General features: G+C 32.1%; 3 protein-coding genes across 4 annotated transcripts; 1 reads left to right on the top strand and 2 right to left on the bottom strand.

The window, feature by feature from the left end:
- Positions 1–2499: 2499 nt before the first annotated feature.
- On the top strand, positions 2500–9381 carry LOC107015757 (deSI-like protein At4g17486). The gene is made up of 4 exons (XM_015216157.2): positions 2500–2832; positions 6111–6377; positions 7577–7864; positions 8972–9381. Exons 2-4 carry the CDS (start codon positions 6167–6169, stop codon positions 9214–9216), a joined length of 744 nt encoding a protein of 247 aa, XP_015071643.1. The 5' UTR covers positions 2500–2832; positions 6111–6166; the 3' UTR covers positions 9217–9381.
- A 567-nt stretch (positions 9382–9948) lies between these two features.
- On the bottom strand, positions 9949–17033 carry LOC107018261 (lysophospholipid acyltransferase LPEAT1). 2 transcript variants are annotated; one of them, XM_015218695.2, is made up of 9 exons: positions 16332–17024; positions 14819–14938; positions 14653–14690; positions 14192–14256; positions 13198–13266; positions 12158–12291; positions 11377–11517; positions 10793–10856; positions 9949–10472 (listed from the first exon to the last, which is right to left on the bottom strand). In XM_015218695.2, exons 1-9 carry the CDS (start codon positions 16860–16862, stop codon positions 10453–10455), a joined length of 1182 nt encoding a protein of 393 aa, XP_015074181.1. In that variant the 5' UTR covers positions 16863–17024; the 3' UTR covers positions 9949–10452. The 2 variants fall into 2 exon arrangements, with proteins under 2 accessions (XP_015074181.1, XP_015074180.1); XM_015218694.2 differs by lacking the exon at positions 9949–10472 and having other exon boundaries at positions 10474–10856; positions 16332–17033.
- Positions 17034–20787: 3754 nt separating this feature from the next.
- Positions 20788–23048, bottom strand: LOC107015623 (anthocyanidin 3-O-glucosyltransferase 5-like). Its single transcript, XM_015215950.2, has 3 exons — positions 22413–23048; positions 21935–22281; positions 20788–21455 (listed from the first exon to the last, which is right to left on the bottom strand). Exons 1-3 carry the CDS (start codon positions 22968–22970, stop codon positions 20930–20932), a joined length of 1431 nt encoding a protein of 476 aa, XP_015071436.1. The 5' UTR covers positions 22971–23048; the 3' UTR covers positions 20788–20929.
- Between the last annotated feature and the right edge of the window lie 266 nt (positions 23049–23314).

Below are 23314 nucleotides of genomic sequence, written 5' to 3'. Positions count from 1 at the left end.
TTTCTTGAATATTTTGAGCAAAAGCAGCAAAAAAAGTGTAGATTTCTTTTTTAATTTATTGTATTTATAAAACAATTTGTGAGAAAAATGTCATAAGTTTTAAAATTGGCCTGATGTGATAGAGTAACATTGTCACTGTCTTTACCATTTGCTATCTAAAATGTCTGACTCACAAAATAATTTTTTTTCAAAAGAAGTGAATAATATTTCTTAGCTCAATAGTGCTATGAATAAAATTTCTTCATTATTAATCGGAAATTTTGTTTGAGCTTGAAAAAAAAATTGGTGCGGAAATTTTCTGGATTTATATAATAAAAATTTAATTAATCGAATTCAAATACGAGTACACCAGAGAAAATAAAAGAAAAATAATGTATGTAGGGACTGGTTGGTAGAAGAGGCCAAATGACCTTGGTCTCTATGGCCAACCTGCCTTTTTCTAAGGATACAAATACGAGATGGCACGTTGCTGAGCTATTATAAATTATTTATTTATCTTAGGGTTTAGGCAATAGGAAATTTAGGACCATATTATATAAATATATTCAACGGGCGGGACTTCTCTATTTTTAATCAAAAGTTTTAAATTTGAGTTTTAAATATATAGTAAATTTTGATGGACTCGGTTGATTTGAATTTACTTAGAGGTGTCATGGCGAAGAAAAAAAACTAATCTTGTTACTTCATCCTATCCTAAAAAAATAAAAATTTCGGTGTTTGATATTGTGATTCAACTAATTTAGATTTGCGTTGAAAAATCAACGTGTTTTGGACGATTTCATATTTAAAACTCGAATCCAAGGTTTAAGGTTTGAGTTTTGAATAAAAAACGCTTGACATTCTAAAGTGTAAAGTTTTAACGTAAATTAGTTAAACTTTAAAAATGGATATTGAATATTGAACGATAAACCAAAAAGAAAAGGAATGGACTAAAATTTCGCTATATATGGGGCACGTGGTAGTCCAAATGTGCTAATCAATGTATTTAGAATTTAGTCGTTATTTTCACAAATATTTTTTAAGGCCATCATAATATATTAGATTGTCGTATTAGTTTACAAAATTTTAGATGATCATCTAACATTTTTTTTATGAAAATTTTAGTTTGTTCGAAAAGGATTTTTAGATTATAATTTATTTATTTTTAAAAAAAAGACATTTACTAAATAACTATAAAAAAAAGACATAATAAACAGAAACTTTAGGAACCATTATTGTTTCATTTGTAAATATATATATAAGGGCATATTTGAGTTAATTTGGTAAAGTACAATGAAGGATTTTATTTAGAACTATTAATTAATGATAAATTGTATTTAACCTTCAACTATTAATTAATGATAAAATTAAAACCATTTTGCATAAGTTCAGTGATAAATTTGAATCTTTACCCTATAAAATTAAAATTAATACTTGTTTGAAGGATTAAAATAGATCATAATATATTGTTTTCTTTCTTCTTTAAATGTAGAATAAATTATGCTTTTTTTCTTTTTTTGCAAAAAAAATCCACATTTTTTTTCATTAAATTATTGGTCAATTTAGCTTGTGACTTTTCTAGTCTGATTTTAACTTTATTCCAAGAGCTTTAAAAACACACAGTAAAGGAATAAAAATATAAATAGATTCTTTAGAGCTTTTAGAGACCACAGAAAAAAAGGATAATAGCAATTTTGGTCCTTCACTTATTGATAAATTTTTATTTCAATTATAATAATATATGAATTAATATATTTAACTTTCAATTATTAACTAACATATATGTCTTTTGATCTCCTCATACATGAAATATATCGTATTGGGTTGATTTTCAAATCATGTAACATCCATATACACTTATTTTCTTTTTATAATGAGACTAAAAATCATGTTATGTTGTCTATTAATCGGTGAATACATATTTCACCAAACCAAGTAATATGAAGTAAACCTACACTCTAGACTGGTTCTAGACCAAAGTGATAAAAGACAAAGGATCGTATATCATATCACAATATAATAAAAATCGTCTTTAAAGAAAAAAATCTAGCCGATCTTTAAGCATGTTATTATCAAATATTTTTTTCGTTCATCTTTACTTGTTCACTATGTTATTTTGAGATATCCAACAATACTTGTGCATTTATAAAACCAATGAAGAAGTATTCATTTTGTATCTATTTTATCCTTACTATTACATACAATTCATTCAACGTTTAAATATATGACTTATATTTAATAAGAGTGATTTGATAAAATTATCGCTATTATTCCTGCTTCTAGTCAATAATGAATAACTATTATCGGACAAATGAGCTATAAGCTAAGAGGAACAATTATTAATTTAGAATTTAGAAAATTTGTGAATATCCACAAGTTAAGGAATTAAAATTGAACTTTTTTAAGTTATTAAAGATTAAATGTAATTAATCAGATATTATAAGGATTAAAATTAAATTTTATCAATAATCAAAGGACTAAATATGTTATTAATCCCAATAAAAATTAAGAAAAGAGAGACAGGGTGTGTGTCTCTGTATTTTCTTTCTTTTGTCAGTTTCTGCTTAGCTTCTGAAATTTAGGGTCCCTTCAAATTCCTCTCTCTCTGTTTTTTTCAGTTCTTTTACTTATATTAACCAAAGCAGAATTTTACTTTATTCTGAAAAATCTTAGCTTTTTTCACTCTAAATCTTTTCAGAAAAACATGAATGTGTGTGAAATACTCATGAAGATACACAACTAGGGATGTTCTGTTTGTTTGTTTTTTCACCATTTGCATTATAGTTGTGTGTGTGTGTATGGTCAAGAAAAGCTTAAAGGTGGAGTCTTTGGTATCACTTCTAATGGAAAATTGTAAGTCTTTCATTTTAAATTTCCATCTTCCTCTTTTTTTTTGTCGTATAAATGTTTTTAATTCAGGGTGGATGCAGGTTTAAGTTATCGAGTTTATCTGAACTCAGTACTTTTGACGTGTTCGTTAAGATTATGATAAATAGTAGAGATTGCTGTAATTCTTAAAGATTGAATCTTTTGTTGAGTTCAAATCCTGGATCCCCATATGAGTTTCTTGATGTTTAATCAAATGCTGTGGCTTTTGAATTTTATTGTTGTGCAAAGTTTGGATTTTTCTTAATTTTATGTGGTTGAGTTATGTCCGCATTTGAAATTTTGTGAACCTGCTATTTCTTGTTCAAGAATTGGTTGAATCTTTTTGTTCACTGCAAAAGTTTCAATCTTGCTGTAAGATCTGATATAGTACTGGTCTTTTTACATGTTGAAGCTGTGATTCTGTCATTATTTCTTCTTTTTTCTTCTGAGTTTCAGTTTTATATTCTTTTTGCACCTTTTTTTGGCTTCCTACATGAATTTTATTGGCCTTCTCTTTAGAAAGCAGCATTTCAGAACTGGGATTTGTATGTATATTTGGAGGAATAAAGTTTACTGTACATGTTTGAATCTAATTATAGGTGCGCAGAGAGGATTTTCACTAAGGAGGTTCGGAATAGATTCTCAGTTGTGTCGAGGTGGTTTAATATGCAATATATACACATAATTATCAGATTTGATCTTACATATAGTACGTATTTTTCCGTCGAAAGGATTTGGATGACCCTTTCCACTACCCCGGCTCCACCCCTAATGATAAGAGTCACATAAATAGCTCTTTTTTTATTTGAAGGAATAGTGAACTGTTTGTTTCTTTGCTATCTGGTGATTACTTGTCCAAAAAAGGCAGAAGTCTAATTTCTTTTAATTTATGTTATTTTGGGGATATTTTTATAATTTGTGGGATCCGCTTACTTCATAGCTTTTCATTTGACTTTTGAACTATCAATCCCTTCTTCTCTATGCATTTCCAAATGTGGGAGTTATTAATCATATCAATATCTTCAATAATTGTGTAAGACAACACTTTAGTCGAACTACTTCCTGAGTTCCTTTTTAGAACTGTCATTTTTTTCCTTTCCCTACTTTGACCTATGTTGCTTGGACTCTCCAAAAATGTTGCTTCACCCGTATCGGATCTCCGCAAAAGCACTACTTTTGAAGTAGCCGACACACACCCACACACCCGTTAGATTTTTTTGAAGAGTCAAAGCAACATAGATTATTTGACCTAGTTTTGGACTAGAAAATCATCAGAATGAGGATTAGGAGCTTACGTAAGTATACAGTTAAAACCAGTACGTCGGCTAAGATGAAGAAGTGTCAACTCCATTTAATGCTTTTCAACTTAGGTAGAAATTGACATTATATAGTTAAATATTATAATAATTAATGTTTCTTCTTGTTTTTGTTTTGTTTGAGGAACGCTAGTTATGGTTAATAGTTAATGAATAATCTGTCTGATTTATGCTTGTACGAACAGACAATTAGATTGTCTATATCAGTACGGGGTTGTCTAATTGCTGGTTAGAGTTACTCATGATTAGTTATACAAGGCTTAATTTAACGTTTAAGTATTCATGTATTATTAGTCCTTGTATTAGTTAGTCTATCTTCAATCTCGCATATAATAATACATGAAATTGACTCATAACTTATACTTGTTTTAATAACCAAACACCATATTTGGTGTGCTAATTCTTATACAAAGCAACTAAAAAGCTACCAAACATGATATTGTATTAGTTATGCTAGTTTTAATACATAAATAATTCCCTTCCTAATCAACGACCAAACGACCCTGTTGTGTATTAGCAAATATCTATTAAATGAGCTAATTAAAATTGAACTTCCAGTTCTGCTCTTGAATTAAAGTATGTAGATGTAAGAAAGAGCTGCAATAATTGATGCAGACTACTGAGGATTACATACTAGAGTTAGCTGTTTCCAACTTATGCCACAAAGTTGACTTTCTTGGAAATGAAAGAGATGGATATATTCTTGCTTTTCTTTAACTTCCCTCTCTCCTCTCTCTCGGTCTCTCCCAACTGAAGATTCCTTCTGAAATTATCTTTTATGGGAAGTTCCTCACAACTGTTATATGTTCACTTACCTTTGTTTGTTTAAATACTCATTTGTTAATTGAACAATTCAAACTTTGAGAAGTCATAGTAGGGCCTTGTCGCAATGGTGATTAAGTGGAAGGTGGCAGCAGCTATATATTATATATTATCCTCAAAGGATCAAGCTGTATCATAGAATAGCTAGCATGACTAGTAAAAGCAGGCTGTTAACTAAATATCTTCCATTGTATTACACAAAAGGAGTCTGGAATTGTGTGATATGTCTGTTTTAAGGAACTAAAAGTGCATGGACAAAGGAATGTAATGTGCTACGTCAAGTACAATTGTTGTAATGTTCTGATGTGAAGTTGGATGGAGAACATTTGGTACGGAAGAATTGGTAATAAATTATAATTCACATATTTCATGGCATGCTAATAAAAAAAGTTGGTTTTGGATGGACGATATGTAGTCAGATAAAGCAAGCATATTGTAGTTTGTTACCAGCATGTTGTTCTTCCCTCTGGTTTCATATATAATCATTAGATCTCTCAGAAGACAGCTTTCAGGTTAGCAAGCAGTATGTGCCATGTTATACGTGGTCAACTATGAAACATTTCATGTTTCCCTCTAAATCATTTTATAGAAACCCAGTGATTTTGTTAAGCATAGTAGTTTAAATAAGGAAATTTCTTGAAAGCACAAGGCTAATGTTTTCTTCAAATGGGTTGGTCTTGTTTTTGTACTAGTGTACTGGCTCACATGAAAATAACTAGTTTTCGTACTTACCATTATCATATGGTTACTAGTTCTAATTTGAGACGGACTTGTATATGATCAGAATCTGTATTTTAACTCGATTTATGGAGGTGAAAAACTAGAATGATATGTTCTTTTAGATGGAAAACATGCCCTAGTGATTTATCCTTTTGCTTTGCTGGTCTCATATTTAACTGATATCATTGGTTGATACATAGAAACATTGGCATGATTAAACTTCATCTGGTTTTCTATTAAATTGTTGGAATTGTATTGTGAGAAAAGAGCTATGATTATTTATCTTGGTGCAAGATTCTTTCTTTGGTACATTACTAATTTTCCCTTTGCATTTTTTCTTTTCTTGTTCTGAAGACTGACTTCTTAAACTTTAGTATGAAGCCTTATGCATTTCTGTTAATGCAGATGTACAAGACGCTGGTGGGCTTTGAGTGAATCTTATTTTGCATAGTAAAAGGAAAATGTCATTACAATCAAAGAAAGGATGGAAATCAGTCGTGCCCCTCCGTCTGAAGACCAAATCATCAGCACATTTTTGTTTGCTCCCCAAAACGAAGTCGGATCGTTTTGCTCCTGGTGAGACACCAGTTTGTCTCAATGTTTATGACTTGACACCGATGAACAACTATGTCTACTGGGCTGGTTTTGGCATCTTCCATTCTGGTGTGGAAGGTAAGAGTTATTATTTAAGTGTGCACCTAGGGAAATTATCCTTTCCTTGTAAATATATGGTTCTATATGGATTTGTTTTCCTATTCTAAACCTCGATTTTACTAATCGATTAATGAGAGAATTGCATCTACAAGATGATATCTACCACATTATCATATGTTTATCTGTCATAAATTTCATTTAACTTTAATGAGATCAAAAATGTTTGTGATGCTTAAATTCAGGATCTGAAACTTGCCTCTAGGGTTATTCATGTAACGAAAACAACAACTTACCATTGTAATCTCACAAATGGGGTTTGGGAAGGGTAGTGTGTACACAGCCTTACCCCTATCTTATGAAGGTGAAGAGATTGTTTCCTTTAGACCCTTGACTCAAGTAAAAGCAGATTCAAGAAGACAAGTGAGTAAAACAAATATAGTAACGTATCAGCCATGCTAAACATATTTTAGAAGAGAACAAGTAGCAACAACAAAATGTACGATAAGAAGCAAAGGAAACAACATGTAACAATAAAATCGAAGAATGAGACAGTAGGAGAGTAATAATATTGATAGGGGAACTAGATAATACTTTACTACCTACTAACCTTTTACCATAATAATCGACCTCCATATCCTCCTATCTTGGATCATGTCCTCGGCAAGTTGCAGGTGCGTCACGTACTGTCTAGGGTATGTTCATGTAGTATACCCTAGAACTGTTTCATTCTCAGTTTGAATCTCTTTATGATTGGTAAATATATGAGCATGCATTGGAGCTTATTCGTAACATTTTCATGTCTAATAAATATTTGGTTTGCATCACAGTTTGTTAGTAGATTTCTACTTTTGACGTGATATAGCATTTGACACCTGTGGGTTCATCTTTGAATGCTTCCTGAAGAAGATACTTAGCAGTTTTGGTGCTATAGATAGCAAATAGACTAATCACCTCCTATCATCTAGAGTGTTTACTTGGTACCTGCAATCTGTTTCTCATTGAAAAAATGCAGTTTCTGCAAGTTCTTTGAGTCGATTGGGATGAACCCTCAAGGTTCTCCTAATATTACACTAGCATGTGAAACTTGAGATGAAAATAATTTCGTGCTACTGCTAAGAAAAGACACGTCTCTAACTCAAATCTTGGACGCATCAACAATTTTCTTCTATGCCTCGTATTTTTGAACTTCAACTAATGTAACATTTATTTTACAACAGTCCATGGTGTAGAGTACGCATTTGGAGCTCATGATTACCCAACCAGTGGTGTCTTTGAAGTTGAACCGCGAAAATGTCCAGGATTTAAGTTTAGGAAGTCAATATTTGTTGGGACTACAAAGCTGGATCCGAATCAGGTTAGAGAGTTCATTGAGCATCAAGCTGCTGCCTACAATGGTGACTCCTATCACTTGATTGTGAAGAACTGCAACCATTTTTGCAAGGATATATGCCACAAGCTGACAGGGAAAAAGATTCCAAAATGGGTGAACAGGCTTGCAAAATTAGGTAACCTTTGCCATTCCCCACCCCTCTTTATTTTGCTGTGTCTACAGTTAATATTGCCCAGAATGCGTTCTAGCTTTTAATTATCATCAATATCTGTGGTTCATAGAGAAATAAATCCCATCTTTTGTTTCTTTCTGTGTTCCACAACAAAAATCCATTTTCCTGCCATCTTGGCACTCAAGTCGGTACATGCAGTATTAATTACATATCAAAGGTTCCATTTTCCATTGGTTCAGTTATAGTACACAAATTTGGTGGCTTCTCTTGCTCTATATGATACTATTGCATATGTAGGGCAAGTAATTAATCTCGAATTTCCATTTTAGAGATAGAACTCTTCATTTTTAGAACACAACTTTCCTGAAATAGAACATTTACATCTCTTTAAATAGGTATATCTTTGTCCATATTTTGGTTTTCCTTTCATGGAAAGTATAGCTAAAAGCATTATACAATTTTGTTTCCATAAGTTTGTCAACAGTAGCTATGAGATTTATATGTCACTGGACCTAATCAGACCTTGAGAAAAACTGTCTTATATACTTGCGCAATCTCAAGCACATTATCTGCTTATGATGATGCTACTTGAGATGATATTGCCATTTAGCCATTGTGGATGAGTCTCACCTCCTAAATGTACAGATATATGCTCCTTTTTGATGTCCTAATTTGAAAAGAAAAAACATCGATTCAGTGATCATATTTTCTAGAAAAGCTTATTAACTACTCCTATTCCATTTCGTGTTTGCATATTTTCCTTTTTAGTCTGTTCCCAAGATGTTATCTATCTTTTTCCTTGGTTGTAGTAAAATTTTGGTTTATCTAGTGAGGAACAGTTTTACTCAACGTCAAATGATCAAAACTAAAAGCTTTAGGCATCTAAGAATGACACATTTTTATTGAGAACTCTTTACCCCTAATGGCATGCTCTTGTAGCCATAAAAGTGTCGTAGCTGACCATGCGTTACAAAAGTACTTTTGGTATGTGACAGAAGTCTTTATTTCTATAATTTTATCTTATACTTGTTCCCTAATAAACACCGCGGTTTAAATAAAATGAAAGGAGTATTGTGCATGATATGGTGCTGCTCTTTTTTGTCTGCATAGGTTCAGCATTCAACTGCATGTTACCTGAGGCTTTGAAAGTTGCTGCTGTCGAAGACGAACCAAATGGCCCAGAGTATGATAGTGAGAAGAGAAGGCTGAGAAGTGCTTTCAGTTGTTTTTCTTCGATTTCAACGAGACAACAGAAGCTATCTACGTCTTCGTTATTTCTACAGTCACCCGTTAAAGGTTGCTTACCTTCTTTGGAGTTGAGAAAGTCTACCAAATGCACTTCAAAGGAAAAGTAAACATAATTTACTCTCAAAATTGTGAAGGCTACCCTATATGGTATTTTGAGAAAACTATAGAATGATAAAATTAACATTGTTTAAGAAGGTATACTATGTGTAATGTGGCATTGCCAGTATATACAATTTGGGCGTCCCTTGTTTGGTCCCTTTTATCTTGACTAATTTTCTGGTTCATTCATCGATTGATCACACGAGTATGCATCCACATAAAATAACAATCCACTTTACACGCCGTTTCACTAAGAGATGCAACATGTTGAAAAATGTTCAAACATTGTAAGGCAATATGTGAGATCATATAAGTTTTACCTTATCGTTGCTCATTATTTCGCGGAGAAAGACAAAGCTTTACATTATCGCGTTATATTTTCTAGTTACCGTGATGAAATCGTGTTATAAACAGCTTGTTACTCGTGCACTCCTTACCCACATAAGCTCACGTTTTTGTGTTATGAACTTTGGCATAATATATTTGATCAAATTAGTTCATCATAGGGAGAAACCCAAGAAAAATGTGATGCTAAGAATTACTGGACCAAATTTACAGAACATGAGATGATAACATCAATGGCATCTCTGAATGACAATCTTCAACAGCATATAAAATATATTAATGGCATTGCATCTTCACAACACCCACCCACCCACCCACCCAGCAACCGCGTCTCCCACCAGTGACAATCTTCAGTAGCATACAAGGCATACAGAAAAGAGACACAAAAAGAGAAATAAACACTTGAAGATGTGAGAAATGATATTTGAGATAGTGTTGATGTGCCTCCAACATACTTGATTTTCTGATCTTTGAATACATTTAGCCAAAAAAACAAAAATGAACAAGAACCTTTAGTACTCCTGAAACCAAGTAGCAGGTGAAGAGGCGGCTTTAGTGTCTAGCTCAGGAGCAATCGTCAAGGAAAATTAGTGGGGAGTCTATTCACATACCAGAAAAGAGGGAAGACACTAACCTAACCTTGGGAGTTACATTCAACCCAGCCAGCAGCACTAGCTGCTACACTGAATTCACCTTTTCGGGTGTCAAAACGGAAGGTAAAATGAATAGGAAACATAGATAATTGAGCATGTAACCACTGGCTGTGGCCAAAGAATGTTGTCCATAGGTCCATTTTCATTGATATAGACACAAAGAATGCTTCATCTGGATAAGCTATCTTCATATAACTTTTGCAAATAATAGAATCACAGAATGAATATACAGATGGCGAACCCGAATTATTGTTGACAAAACAAACCTGCAGGAACACCAAAGAGATTCTTCAGATAAACAAATGTCCAAAGATGCTTGTTAAAACATTGCCTAATTTTCATGTAACACATGATATACACAACACATACAACCTCTCAAACTGGAAACCTGAACAACAAATGTCCACCCAGGATTATCAACAAAGACAGAACACCCAAATTTTCTTATTTTAGACAACCGCACTGTCATTATATTCAGAAACAACATAACTAGCATCACACTTGGATTAGATATCTTTTTCAGTGCCCAGGCGATGAAATTATCAATCGTCTTTCTGATGGAAAACAGTAGGCATGCTATTATTACCATTGAGAGCAGCATGATATACTCGCTTCTCTGCCAAACCAATATCTGAAAGTAACAAATTACCCTGCAAGACCAGAGGAATGAGATCATCAATCCGCACACAAGTATACAGAGGATTGAAATTACCCTGTACTAGATTCATTTATTTACTTTGCATGCGTAGGGAGAACACAAGGGGAGGTAAAAAGAATACTACTTTTATAAAGATAAGCATCTGTTGTTTGCAGTGCAAAGATCATGATACTTCGCTCTTACTTTCAAGGAATACAAACATAAGAGCACAGAAATAATGGGTTGTGAAGGACTCCTATTTTCTAAACAACATTTCTACAGAAAATTTCAACGTAAGCTCAATAGTCACTTACTACAGAACCACATCTTATGAGCAGGAAGATTGAATGAAATTTCATTCTTACAAAATGGTCAATGAACTATGAAGTATGTTCCTCTAATTGTAGTGGGGGAGAGGGGCATAAAACTAGCAAATCATATTTCTAACAGGTCTCCAGATTTACTTCATGTTCCTACTATTCAAATATGAAGATTGAGCTTGTCATTAAGGTAAAATTGCATCCAAAACATACCTCATGAGCCATCAACCTCCGAACATTCTCAGCATAAAGTCTAGGGTCATCCTTTTCTTGCTGAGAAGGGTAGTAAACAGGTAACCAGGTTGCCTCCACGTAATTTACAAATTGACAGAGAAGGAGAATCACATGCCGAGCCTGCAAAAGGAATTGCATTTTCATCCTAAGAATAAGAACCAGTCTCATAGAATTCATGACTTCATTTAACAGTATAACACTGATTACTATGAACAATTATTATAAATGTAACCAATTGACCACATAATTAGATGCATACAAGAACTTTTGTGCAATCAGCTGTATATTCATCTATCAGAACAAATATTCAGGTATTGGATACTAAATTTTCCTTGCTGTAACGCTAACTTGGTGCCATAAAGTTCATCTAAAAATCTATCATTTGTCTATTTTGTGGTAAAGAAATCAAGATCCCGACAAAGTAGTACAATTCTATGATCCGTAGCAGTATTCTGTTACACTAACTGTCAGAACAGGAAAATTATAATGTAGTATACATTTGCACAAAAGCAGGAAAACAATTAATACATGCCTGAATGCAAGAAAATGATAATTCTTAAAACCAAAACAAGAAACATAACATGTTTTAAGATGAACAAAAAAGACAATCATTGGTGTTAGGAGGGAGCATAAATATTAGCCTGTATATGTAACAAAGCACAGTATTATGAAACTGAATCATCCACTGAAGATGGAGTACTACCATATGACAGAGTGTCCCTAAAACGACAAAGCAAGCTTCAAATCACCAAATACTTACCCCAGATATAGAGTCCCATGCAAGACTTAATCTCTGGTACGGATATCTTAGTATCACAGGTTGCACTGGAGCCCCTGAGAGAAATGCGCCACTCTTGAATGGAAGGAGAAAATCACCATTTGTGGTTGTGCCCTCTACAAGGAAAAATATAACAGATCAAAACAGTAGTAAACCATGAGAAGTCGATTTTTGCAAGAGAATCTAAGAAATAAATTAAAAGCTCTAGCTTAAAAGCTGGTCATCAAACTAGCTTTAAACCACTTTTTGGCTTATTTTGGTGTTTGGTCTTTAAGCCAAGTGCTTTTAAACTAAAACAAGCCAAAATATATTATATAAACACCTCTAACTTATGGCTCTTCAGTATAAAAGCTCTTTAAGTTTGACCAAATGTTTACTTTATTATCCCTTAACATTTTTACAACCCCAAAATATCCTTCAGCTTCTCTTTCAAATGTACACCGAATCATAATGTTATGAATGCTGATTCATTTCATTCTTTGAAGCAAAAAAAAAAAACAAAATCAAGTTTTTGACACGAGTTCTTGAAATGCTGGACGTCAATCACAGATCAAGTCTATACAGGTAGAGATTTTTAAGTGTATTAAAGAAGTATCATATTACAACTATACCCAAGGTTTAGATATAATAGAAGACCAAAAATAATTTGACTAAAGAATGTTTGAATTCATTAAACAAGTCTAATAGATTCTTGATCTATCAACTCAATGAACAACTTCACATCATTCAAATTAGTAAAAGCTTTTACCAAAAAAAAATTAGTAGAAGAAGATCACGTCCATGACAAAAAGAATAAAGTCCGGTGAAGTACAAACAGTAGAACAATTTTAGGTATACTCATAACATTAAATAAATGCCAAAGATGTGATATCCCTCTCTATCTACCTCTCTTTCACTGTGCAAAAGAACCATTGCTCATCTATTTACTGATCAGTGTTTAGCAGAAAAATATTGGTAGAAGAAATGTGCAGTAAAATGTGAGGCGCAAGTCAGTCAGTTGGTGCACTAAAAGCAACATTGACCTGGAAAAAGCAGCATGATTGGTGCAGATTTGTTCTGGTGAGCTTCACGAATCCTTTCATTTACAACACCTGCAATTGTATAAGTTTAATACCAAGGATATGGCAAAAATTAAAGCTGCATTTCATATGAAAAGGAGAAGAGGGTAAAGGAAAAGGGGAAAGCTGGAAAGAGGTAAAAACTATATGATCAAAGAATATCCTACTGTACATTCCAATACAAGAGAAAAGGCTATATTTTTGCCCTATTCAGCTTGCTTACAACCACTATAGAAAAGACACTGAAGATAAAATCCGTACTGCTTTTAGTCACCTAAGTGTAAAGCCTAACACTGAAGTTAAATACCATTAAGAAGAGGGTTCTACTTGGAAGTGTCATGGTGCAGAAGATTTTACCTTGAGGTTTCCGGACACACCAAATCTATATATAGAAATAAACGTTTCCATGACTCCAAAATAATTTTGTAAAAGAAATTCAACCGCCTTGATTGGAAACGACTCCCTCTATCACATTTTATCTAACTTCTTTTCAGTAAGCCTGATGTTTAAGATACTATTGTTTTCTCTTGTATACCATATAGGAGTGATGGAATTAAGCCAATGGTTTAGAAGTTTGCAAAGGAATTACCTAAATGGTTTAATAGGTAGTTTAATGAAACAAATATCAGTTAAAATGTAAAAAGTCACCAATTTGAATCCTCAAAACCAAGTAAAAATTGTATCATAACTAATACGTTGTCAAACATCAAGAAATACAAAAGTGTCATACATATAACCGAAGGTGTAAAAAGGTATCCTTCCCCCATCTTCTAAGACAAGAAGGCTGCAAAAGCTTGCATGATGTAAAGTGAAACTAAATTATCATTCTAAATTTCTGCATTCATTGTGTGACTTAGACAAATCAATAATGCAGAGTTCTATACAAGACTACTTTCTCTTATTCCTCAAACAAACGAGCTATATTATTGTACCAAATCTAGTGCAATATCTTTATTACCTGAGACACCTTTAAAATCGGGTGATTTAGATTCCCTCTGGACATAGACACAGCCAAGGCACTTGCTGAAAAAAAAAATCAACAATCACTAACAATTATATGGAGTTTGTGATTAATAATCAACTCTTGCACACCAAGCATATATATGACATGCGAGCATATGTGAAAAGTTCAATATATCAGATTCACGTATTGTTCGAGAGGGTAAGTGAATAAAAATTCTACTTAGATGTACTATCATAAATAGTGTATAAAAGTACTCCACATCTAGTAGATGTATCTAGATACGTTGAATGGTATGAATAAAAAGTCTTAGATTTAAGACATTTGACTTCAAACATTCCCTCTATATCTTCTTTAATGTTTTCTCTTTCTTTCAACAATTTGATACTAGCAGATAAAGGAATATGTAATAACCACTAATAAGTACATTGCATATATTAATAAATACTATAACTAACCTGATTAGACCAACCAGAGGAAGCTTAGCCACTGATCTCTTCAGCAATAAAAAGAAAAAGAAGCAAGGTCAGGAGATTAAGCAAAGTGTGCCAAAAGTGGCTCCATCGAAACAAAAAATAGTTGTCTCAATCTCATTTTACCAAGATTGTAAAAGAAGTCACAGACCTTAGCAACAAAGCTAGGAAATGAGCAAGACATGTGATACAATATATCCAGGTACGAAATGTGGTTTGACACAATTGCCCCTGGTCTTTCAAGTTCTTCAGCCTGCTGTTTTGATCCATCCTGACAAAGAGAAAAAAATGTATCACGTCACATGTCAAAGCAGGTGAAAACCAGGAATATTAGTTAAACAACAATTTAAGAAGAAAATTTGTTCACAAAACCACCGATCAAATGAGCCAACAACATAACCAGTGTAATCCCATAAGTGGGATTTGGGGAGGGTAGGATCTACGCGGACTTTAACCCTACCCTTGGTGGGGTAGAGAGGCTGACCTTGAGTCAATCGACAATACAGATCAATTGAACCAAACTTCTATAGGTTCGTGTGTATAAGCATAATTAGGTTATAACATTGTTTTATTATGAACAAGAGTAAGTTCATGTAAAATTGCTAGAAGTTCCTTATTTAACCAGTCCAACTGTTGTTGGTTAAAAGAAAAACTAAGAAAAATATGTGTTTACAAATCTACAGATCAGACGAATCAAGCTTATCTACTAATCATCCATATTTTAGTGTGAATAAGCAGAAAATAAGGGTACAGGGCAGTATTACTTTATGAACCAGTAAAGGCACTTAATCATGTAAAACTGCAAAGTACTACTGGTTCAACTATTTTACTCAACCCAAAAGTAAGGGTAAGATCATCAATAACCAATTGTTTATGGCTTCTCCTTTTTTTCTACTTGTTATTCAATTGCATATTGGTAATATAGAGGTGCCCTAGTAATTCTTCTGCAGCACTTACCCAAAGCCAACACTATGCAACCCTCCCTCCCTCACCTCAACACACACATCCATCCCAAATATCTGGGCAACCAAAATAAATACCAAAACTTTTAGGTCTGTTCCCAAAAAAAAGAAACTTTTAGCAGGAGCAAGCAGTTTCAACTTATGCATGCCCAACTTAAGTGATGTACCACAAGATTGAAGTACAAAAATCAACATTCAATAACTACAACTAAATCAGTACATACAAACCTTAAACTAGTGGGGTAGCCTTTATGGATCAACATCCATTCCATTAGGAAACCCTTCACCCACCCCCACCCCTTTTCTTTGGTCAACACTCAGTAGAAGAAGAAAAAACAGCACCTAAGCAGTAATCATAATTTTTAAAAGTTCTCCTTATGTTTCAATTTATACTTCTTACTTTCCTTTCTAATATGTTCAAAAAAGAAGAATGTATTTTTCCTCTTTTTTTGTAACTCTTTCAATTCCAATTTTCCATGCATGTTTAAGCCTACGAGATTAAAGCACACTTTGGTAAATTTGTGCAAATCAAAACTAGACAAATAAATTGAAAAATACTAGGGAGTACCAAAGTAAGCTCCTTGACTTCCCTGATCTAATACATGGAGATAAATGAGTTTTCCAATGAGTAAATAAACACAAGGGCAAGACAAACTACTTGGAAATTTACGCCTAAAAGTTAAACATCAAAATTTAATATACCTCATTATTTGAGTTGCCATTGAGATTAATAGGCTGATAAGTTTCCTGTATCCAATAGAATCCAAAAACGAAAAGCATAACTCTTGAAAGAAACATCCCACTCTGCATCATAACAGTCCTTCTCCACCCACCCGTATGTGCATAATCCTCCTGCTCATCCTCGCGATTCGGAGCCCAAAACGCTGTACAAATCTTACAAATCAAATAATACACCACCAAAACAGTCGTTGCCCCAATAACTCTCATCGGAACAATCGTCACCAATGCAATACCCAAAAGCACCTTCTCTGTCCATGGCAGTTCGCCCTGACCCATTACCCCGTACACATCATGCCTCACGTATGGCGCGTACTTCTTCTCTAATTCCTCAATACTAGGGCTAGATGACTGCGATTGAACTTGGAGTTGAGGGTTAGTCGGGTCGGGTTTCAAAAGCGGTCGATCATCTTTAGTGGATCCTTCATCAATAGATTCGGGTTGTGATGGTCGGGTTGTTTCGGGTTGCGGTAATTTCTGGAGTTCGGACTCCATTTTTCCCGGTGCCCGGTGATTGATTCTCAACGGGATGCTTTTATCTTCTTATTCTTCTCTATTGGATAGCCATTGTTGTTAATGCTTTATTCCAGAAAAAGCAATTTGTTCGTAGATCTGGGTAACTCTATAATTTTTTTCTCTACAGAAAAAAAAAATAAAAAAGAAACAATTTCAATAGAAGTATTAAAAGTTTAAATTAATAACATTTTCTCATCACTTCTTTTATTATAACTATAATTATGTCCCTAAAGTTTATAGTATGCCATTTACGTCCCTTTTCGCTTTAATTTGTTTGTCTTATTAACCGCCATTTTAAAAAGAAATTATTTTCTTCTTTGCTAATTTTTTTATTCTATGTGATATGTTTAAGAATTAAAATCACAAGATAGGCTAAGGGTAGTATATGGAAGACCTTGGAAATAAAGGACTAGATATTAAAAAAAAATTCGAAAGGAAAAAAAGAAATTAGACACGTGCGAATTCGGCTTCTTTTCATTTTCTTCAAGTTCATACTTAGAAGGATAACACCTGTGTTACTTCAATATTAAAGATATAGGTATGACATCTATGTTAATTGATATTAAAGATCTAAATTAAATTAGTTTTCTTAATTAAATAAGTATATCAATAAATCACGATCTAAAAAAATATAGTTAAGATTTCTAAACTTTAATAAGAAAATATTCATTTTCTAAAATTTTGAGAAAAAATAAACTTACTTCAATTAAATAGCATCAAGCTTTTAGAATAAAAAGAGTTCTTCTATAGTTTCACAATTTCAGTCATGATCAAATCTATAAACATTTTGTTTTTAAAAATAAATTCTATACAATTTTTTTGGAAAAGCTTGTGTAACTTTTACTTCTCTTTAATATATTTTATAGCAAAGAAATTCTCAATACTTTTTGTATAATATATAAATGCTAAGATATCTATTTTATGATTTATAATATCTTTTTATAAAATAACATATTTTATATTTATTTTAAATTGACATAAATTTAGTCTATCAAGAAATATTTTGTTTTGATGAATAGAAGAACTATAGATAACGAAAATGATTTGAATTATGATGCAAAAAAATTGTAAGATATCTTTTATAGCAATAATTAGATAGATTTAAATGGTAATATATATATTTTTCATGTGATGGAAAGTAAAGATAGGCATAATTACTAAAAAAAATATGAAATATCATACTGAATCGCACTAATTCTATTTTGATTTTTCGAATCGAAATTGATTTAAGTTAAATTTTTAATTTTGGAATCGGATTCTTTAATTAGCGGAAATTTCATTTTGTGACCCAAAATTTAATTTTTAAACTTTCTGATTCCACCTCCACTTTAAATCACTTTCAACTTCTAACATGTTGCTATTTGGTTTAATTTTAATGTAAAAAATTATAATTGATGAAATTTTAATCGTAATGTATTTTCATAAGCTAGTAGTTAGTTTCTATATAAAGCACAAATCAGCCCTTTTTTTTAAAAAAAAAAAAAGTAGTCTATTTTAAAACCGAAAAAAAACTAATTATATCAAACTCACTTTTAAAGAATCAAATAAAAAAAGATTGAATCGAATGAATTAGATCAATTGAGTCAAATAAAAAAGTTGATTCCACATACATTACTGAAGAATCAATCCAAAAACAAAAAAAATAAATATAAGAAAATCGAATTGAAAAATCGAATATCCATTATTTAACTTTAAAATTTTATTCTGCCACTAGTATTTGACTCATTTAATTGAGATTTTTTAAAATGGGTTTAAAGTTGTAATCTCTCATAGATGGAATCCGAATAAAGTTGTCAAATAATACAAAAAATTCGATTATTTCAAGAGCAATTGTAATGGTAAAATCAATTTATTATGCATGGAATCATTTTAGATTTCTGATATTTTTCTTATTTAAGTTCCATGCAATTGAAGCCAGTAAAGGAACAAGGACAAATTAATATTCTCTATGGAGTCGGGATTTTAGGGCCCGTTTGATCATGAATATGATATCATGATATAAAATTATAATATCATAATATGGAATTATAAAATGAAATTGAAATTTTTTGGACGTGCGATATAAAATTTTAGTAATGTATATTTTCTCATAAATATAGAAATCTCATAAGTTTTAAAACTATTAAAATAATCAATTGTTTATTCAATCTTATCAAATAAATAAATAATTATAAAATCGTATAAATAAATTATTACAAAGTTATTTGTTCTCCACTTAACTAATTGTTTCATCAATACATTTGAGTTAAAATGAAACACCTTTCACGAGCTCTTTAAGATTTTATACTCAACCATCATGAAGTATGAGTTAAAGTGACTATATGTTGGTGAGAATGATAAATTTTATGTCGGTGAGAATAATAAATGTTAAAAGGTAATGATGTGATTATAAATTTTAATTACATGTGAAATAAAAGGTTAGTAAGTATAAATGTGTGGTTATTTTAACAAAATATAAACTCGTTGATCAAATTTTGTATTTAAATAACTCAAATCGTGATATGGTATTCTCATATGATTCTATATCATGATTTTTGGAGAATATGGAATCACATCTCATGATATGAAATCATGAGATGGAATCAACGTAAAATCGTATATCCAAACACTAATTTTATTTCCCAAGACCATATCATGATATGATATCGCCCAAACACCTACTTAACACGAATAAATTATTCATTATAAAGTAGGAAAAAAACACTTTTGTTTCCAAAGGTAAGTAATCATGAAAACGTTTTTGGTATTTTTTGATTTCTGAAAATTCTGAAATATGATGATTATGGTGCTTTTCGAAGTTCAATTTTGAAAAAATAATTTGAAAAATCATACCTATACACCCTCCAAGTGAAATCTAGAGTGCGGAGTTAAAAGGGTAAAAAAAATTGTCAAAAATTCCAAAAGGGCATATCAATTTCTTTTAAAACTAAAACGGTAAAAACGCTAGCGACTTGTACCTTCTGAAAAAGCGAAATCGCTGCCATAGCAGCGATTTCTTAAAATTGCCTTTCTTTTTTAAAAAAAAAAATTAAACAAATCGCTCCACACGGAGCGATTTTCAAAATTTAAAAAAAAATATTATTTTTTTCTATAAGTCGCTGCTTCTGCAGCGACTTCCATCAAATTTTTTGTTTTTTTTTTAATTTTTTTTTTTTGCTTTATTTAAAAGAAAAATTGATTAATTTTTTTTTAAAAAAAAATCATTGGCAGCGATTTTTAATTAGTTTTTTTTAAAAAAAAATCAAATCGCTGTAAAGGCAGCGATTTACACTAAATTTATATTTTTTTTAAAAAAAATCAATTAAATCGCTACAAAAAAAATTAGCCGATTAAATTAAGTTTTCAAAAAAAAAATAAAAATTTAAGTGTAAAGCAAAAAATGTGTTAATTAAGAATTCATTTTATGTTATGAATTCTTAATTAACACATTTTTTGCTTTACACTTAAATTTTAATTTTTTTTGAAAACTTAATTTAATCGGCTAATTTTTTTGCAGCGTTTAATTGATTTTTTTTTAAAAAAAATATAAATTTAGTGTAAATCGCTGCCTTTACAGCGATTTGATTTTTTTAAAAAAAAACTAATTAAAAATCGTTGCCAATGATTTTTTTTTAAAAAAAAAATTGAATCAATTTTTCTTTTAAATAAAGCAAAAAATAAATAAAAAAAATATAAAAAAAAAATTTGATGGAAGTCGCTGCTTCTGCAGCGACTTGTAGAATTTTTTTTTTATTTTGAAAATCGCTCCGTGTGGAGCGATTTCGCTTTTTCAAAAGGTACAAGTCGCTAGCGATTTTACCGTTTTGGTTTTAAAAAAAAATTAATATGCCCTTTTGGAATTTTTGACAATCTTTTTTACCCTTTTAACTCCACACTCGTGAAATCTATTCGAGAAATATGAAAATAAAATTAAACAATAAAAATTTATTTATTTGATTTATTTAAGACACGTACAACATAGGCACATCGTCAAAGCCTCGACTCCTTTCACTGCTTGGGAGCTTATGAGTTCATATTTTCGAAATTCGTTTCAGCAAACACATGAATCACTGAGATTTCCAAAACTCAACAACACTACAAAGCGACTCATAAGAAGACCCACCACTGTTAAGTGCAATTTTTGCACTTTCTTTTAGCTCTTTAGCTCTCCTTCTCATGTCTTTCCCTTTTTCTCCTTCCATAACAATCCTCACATTTTTCTCAATTTCATTCCGATCAACGAGCTCTTCCCCGGGATTTTTCGAGAACTTTAAAGCGACGCCAGCCTCCTCCGCTAAGAAGGTGGCGTTCATCCTCTGCTCCGCGTAAAGTGGCCATGCTATAATAGGCACACCATTAGTTACGCTTTCTAAAGTTGAATTCCATCCACAGTGAGATAAAAATGCTCCGGTAGATCGGTGATTGAGAATTAATGTTTGTGGGGCCCATGATGGGACCACTAAGCCTCTCCCTTCTGTTCTGCTAACGAATCCTTCAGGCAAGTACAGTAATGGGTCATTTTCATCGCTTCCCACGTTGAAAAATGCTGCTGAGGCACTTGCGTCACTTGGTTTGCGCGCCACTAAAATGAACCTATTATATGATAATACAATTATAGTTAAAAAAAATATACAATATCGCATGAAAATAAATAAATAAATAAATAAATATATATATATATATATATATATATTAAATCAACCGTCAACCTCTATTTACAATGTAACTTTTCGAGGAAGAGTGAATCCGCCCCTGGACATAATACATGCATGTTGATAGAACGACATATAAGACACATGCGTCTACTTAATTAAATTTGGTTAGTTAATATAATTGTCTACTTGTACCAATCAAAAATTGGAGGGCATAAATATCGATGAGATCAAGTTAAATAATACATTTATGTATTATGTTCCAATTGAATTGATAAATGAAATTTTCTCTGTCCGAATTTATTCGATTCTCTATCTTTTTAATTCATTTAAAAATAAATAATATATATTTATATTTAATAATAATTTAATTTTATTTTGAAATGATTCAATCACATAATAAAACGAATAAAATATCACCTTTGTTGACTCATTTCGAGACCCCAAGCTAACTCAGTGAGTTGTTCACTCGTCAAGGTGCCGCCACTACCAAAGACCACAAAAAGAACAGAATCAGGTGGCTGATCATCCAGCCATGCCAAAATCTCTGCATCTTTTTCTGTAACAACTTCATCTTGTTTGATCAAAGGCCCGATTGTGTAAACAGGAGGAAGAGGTATATTTTGGAAAAACAAATTTTCTCTAAGAGCTTTAAGAGATACAGGTTCGAGATCATCCCAACTGTTCACAAATATCCCCACTGCTAATGGCAACCTGCTCACGTTAAGCAAATACCAATTGTACTCTTCGTTCTTCCTATCTTTCACCTGTAAAATACGAATTCAAATTTAAACTTGATGAATTCAACTTAATACTTGAATTTATTAGAAGTACAAGTTCAAAACTTATTAGTGTTATGTATTCACGTGAAACTAATCGTTTTCATAGACAACTTTACCTGATCGAGGATATCGTGTGGGTAAATTGGGCTACATCCGGGAGTTTGAATAGTTTCAGTAAGATCAACAAATTCGCCTTCAACTTCACTATCAAGCGTTGGTAAGTACAAAGAGAACGCCATTAAAATAGTTGAAGCAGTGAAAAAAGAGTAAACAGGAATCGAAAGCTTTTCGCAAATCTCAAAAGCGTCAGTACAGAACAAATCGATGATTAACGCTTTTGGGCGGTTCTTCATTAAGAGTGAAGGGAGATGTTTAAGTGACTCGCGGACCATGATACACAGTTGCGTGACTACTTTCATATCGTCGGTGAGAAACGAGGAGATATTTTCCACCGGCGGGATTTCAACGGCGGTGAAATCGGCCGGGAGATTCTCCGGTCGGAAAAGTTCGTTCTGAGCAGCGGAAGCTGCGGTGGTGATGACGAAGAAGCTGACGTGGAAGCCATGGTGTATGACGAGGCGTTTGGCGAATTCGAATAACGGAGTAATGTGTCCCATGCCGGGGCTTGGGAGGAAGGCTACGTGAGGCTTCTCAATTTTTTCAGGTATGGTCATGGTGATGAACAAATGAAATTAATTCCAAAGAAATAATGCAGAAATAAGATAGATGTGTTTGGTGGTATGGAAAGTTGCAAGTGATATATGCTTTATATAGGGAAATAATATATTCATTTAGTTCGTAAATGACATTTTTCAGATTTCGATATTCAAAAAAAAATTATTTTTGATAGTAATTTTTTTATAGATTTTTTTAACGTTTTTAATTATTGATCACTGTAATTTATAGTACTTTTACATAGTTTATAAAATAAATTTCATTCCAAAAATTTGAAGATAGCATATGCAAATTTTCGATTGTAATTAATTGTTTCGCTCTCGAAAAATGAAACGTGTTATAT

Source organism: Solanum pennellii, chromosome 4 (assembly GCF_001406875.1).
Source record: "Solanum pennellii chromosome 4, SPENNV200".
NCBI lineage: Eukaryota > Viridiplantae > Streptophyta > Magnoliopsida > Solanales > Solanaceae > Solanum > Solanum pennellii.
Note: the sequence above shows the minus strand (reverse complement) of the source record. Positions and strands in the feature narration are given on the sequence as shown.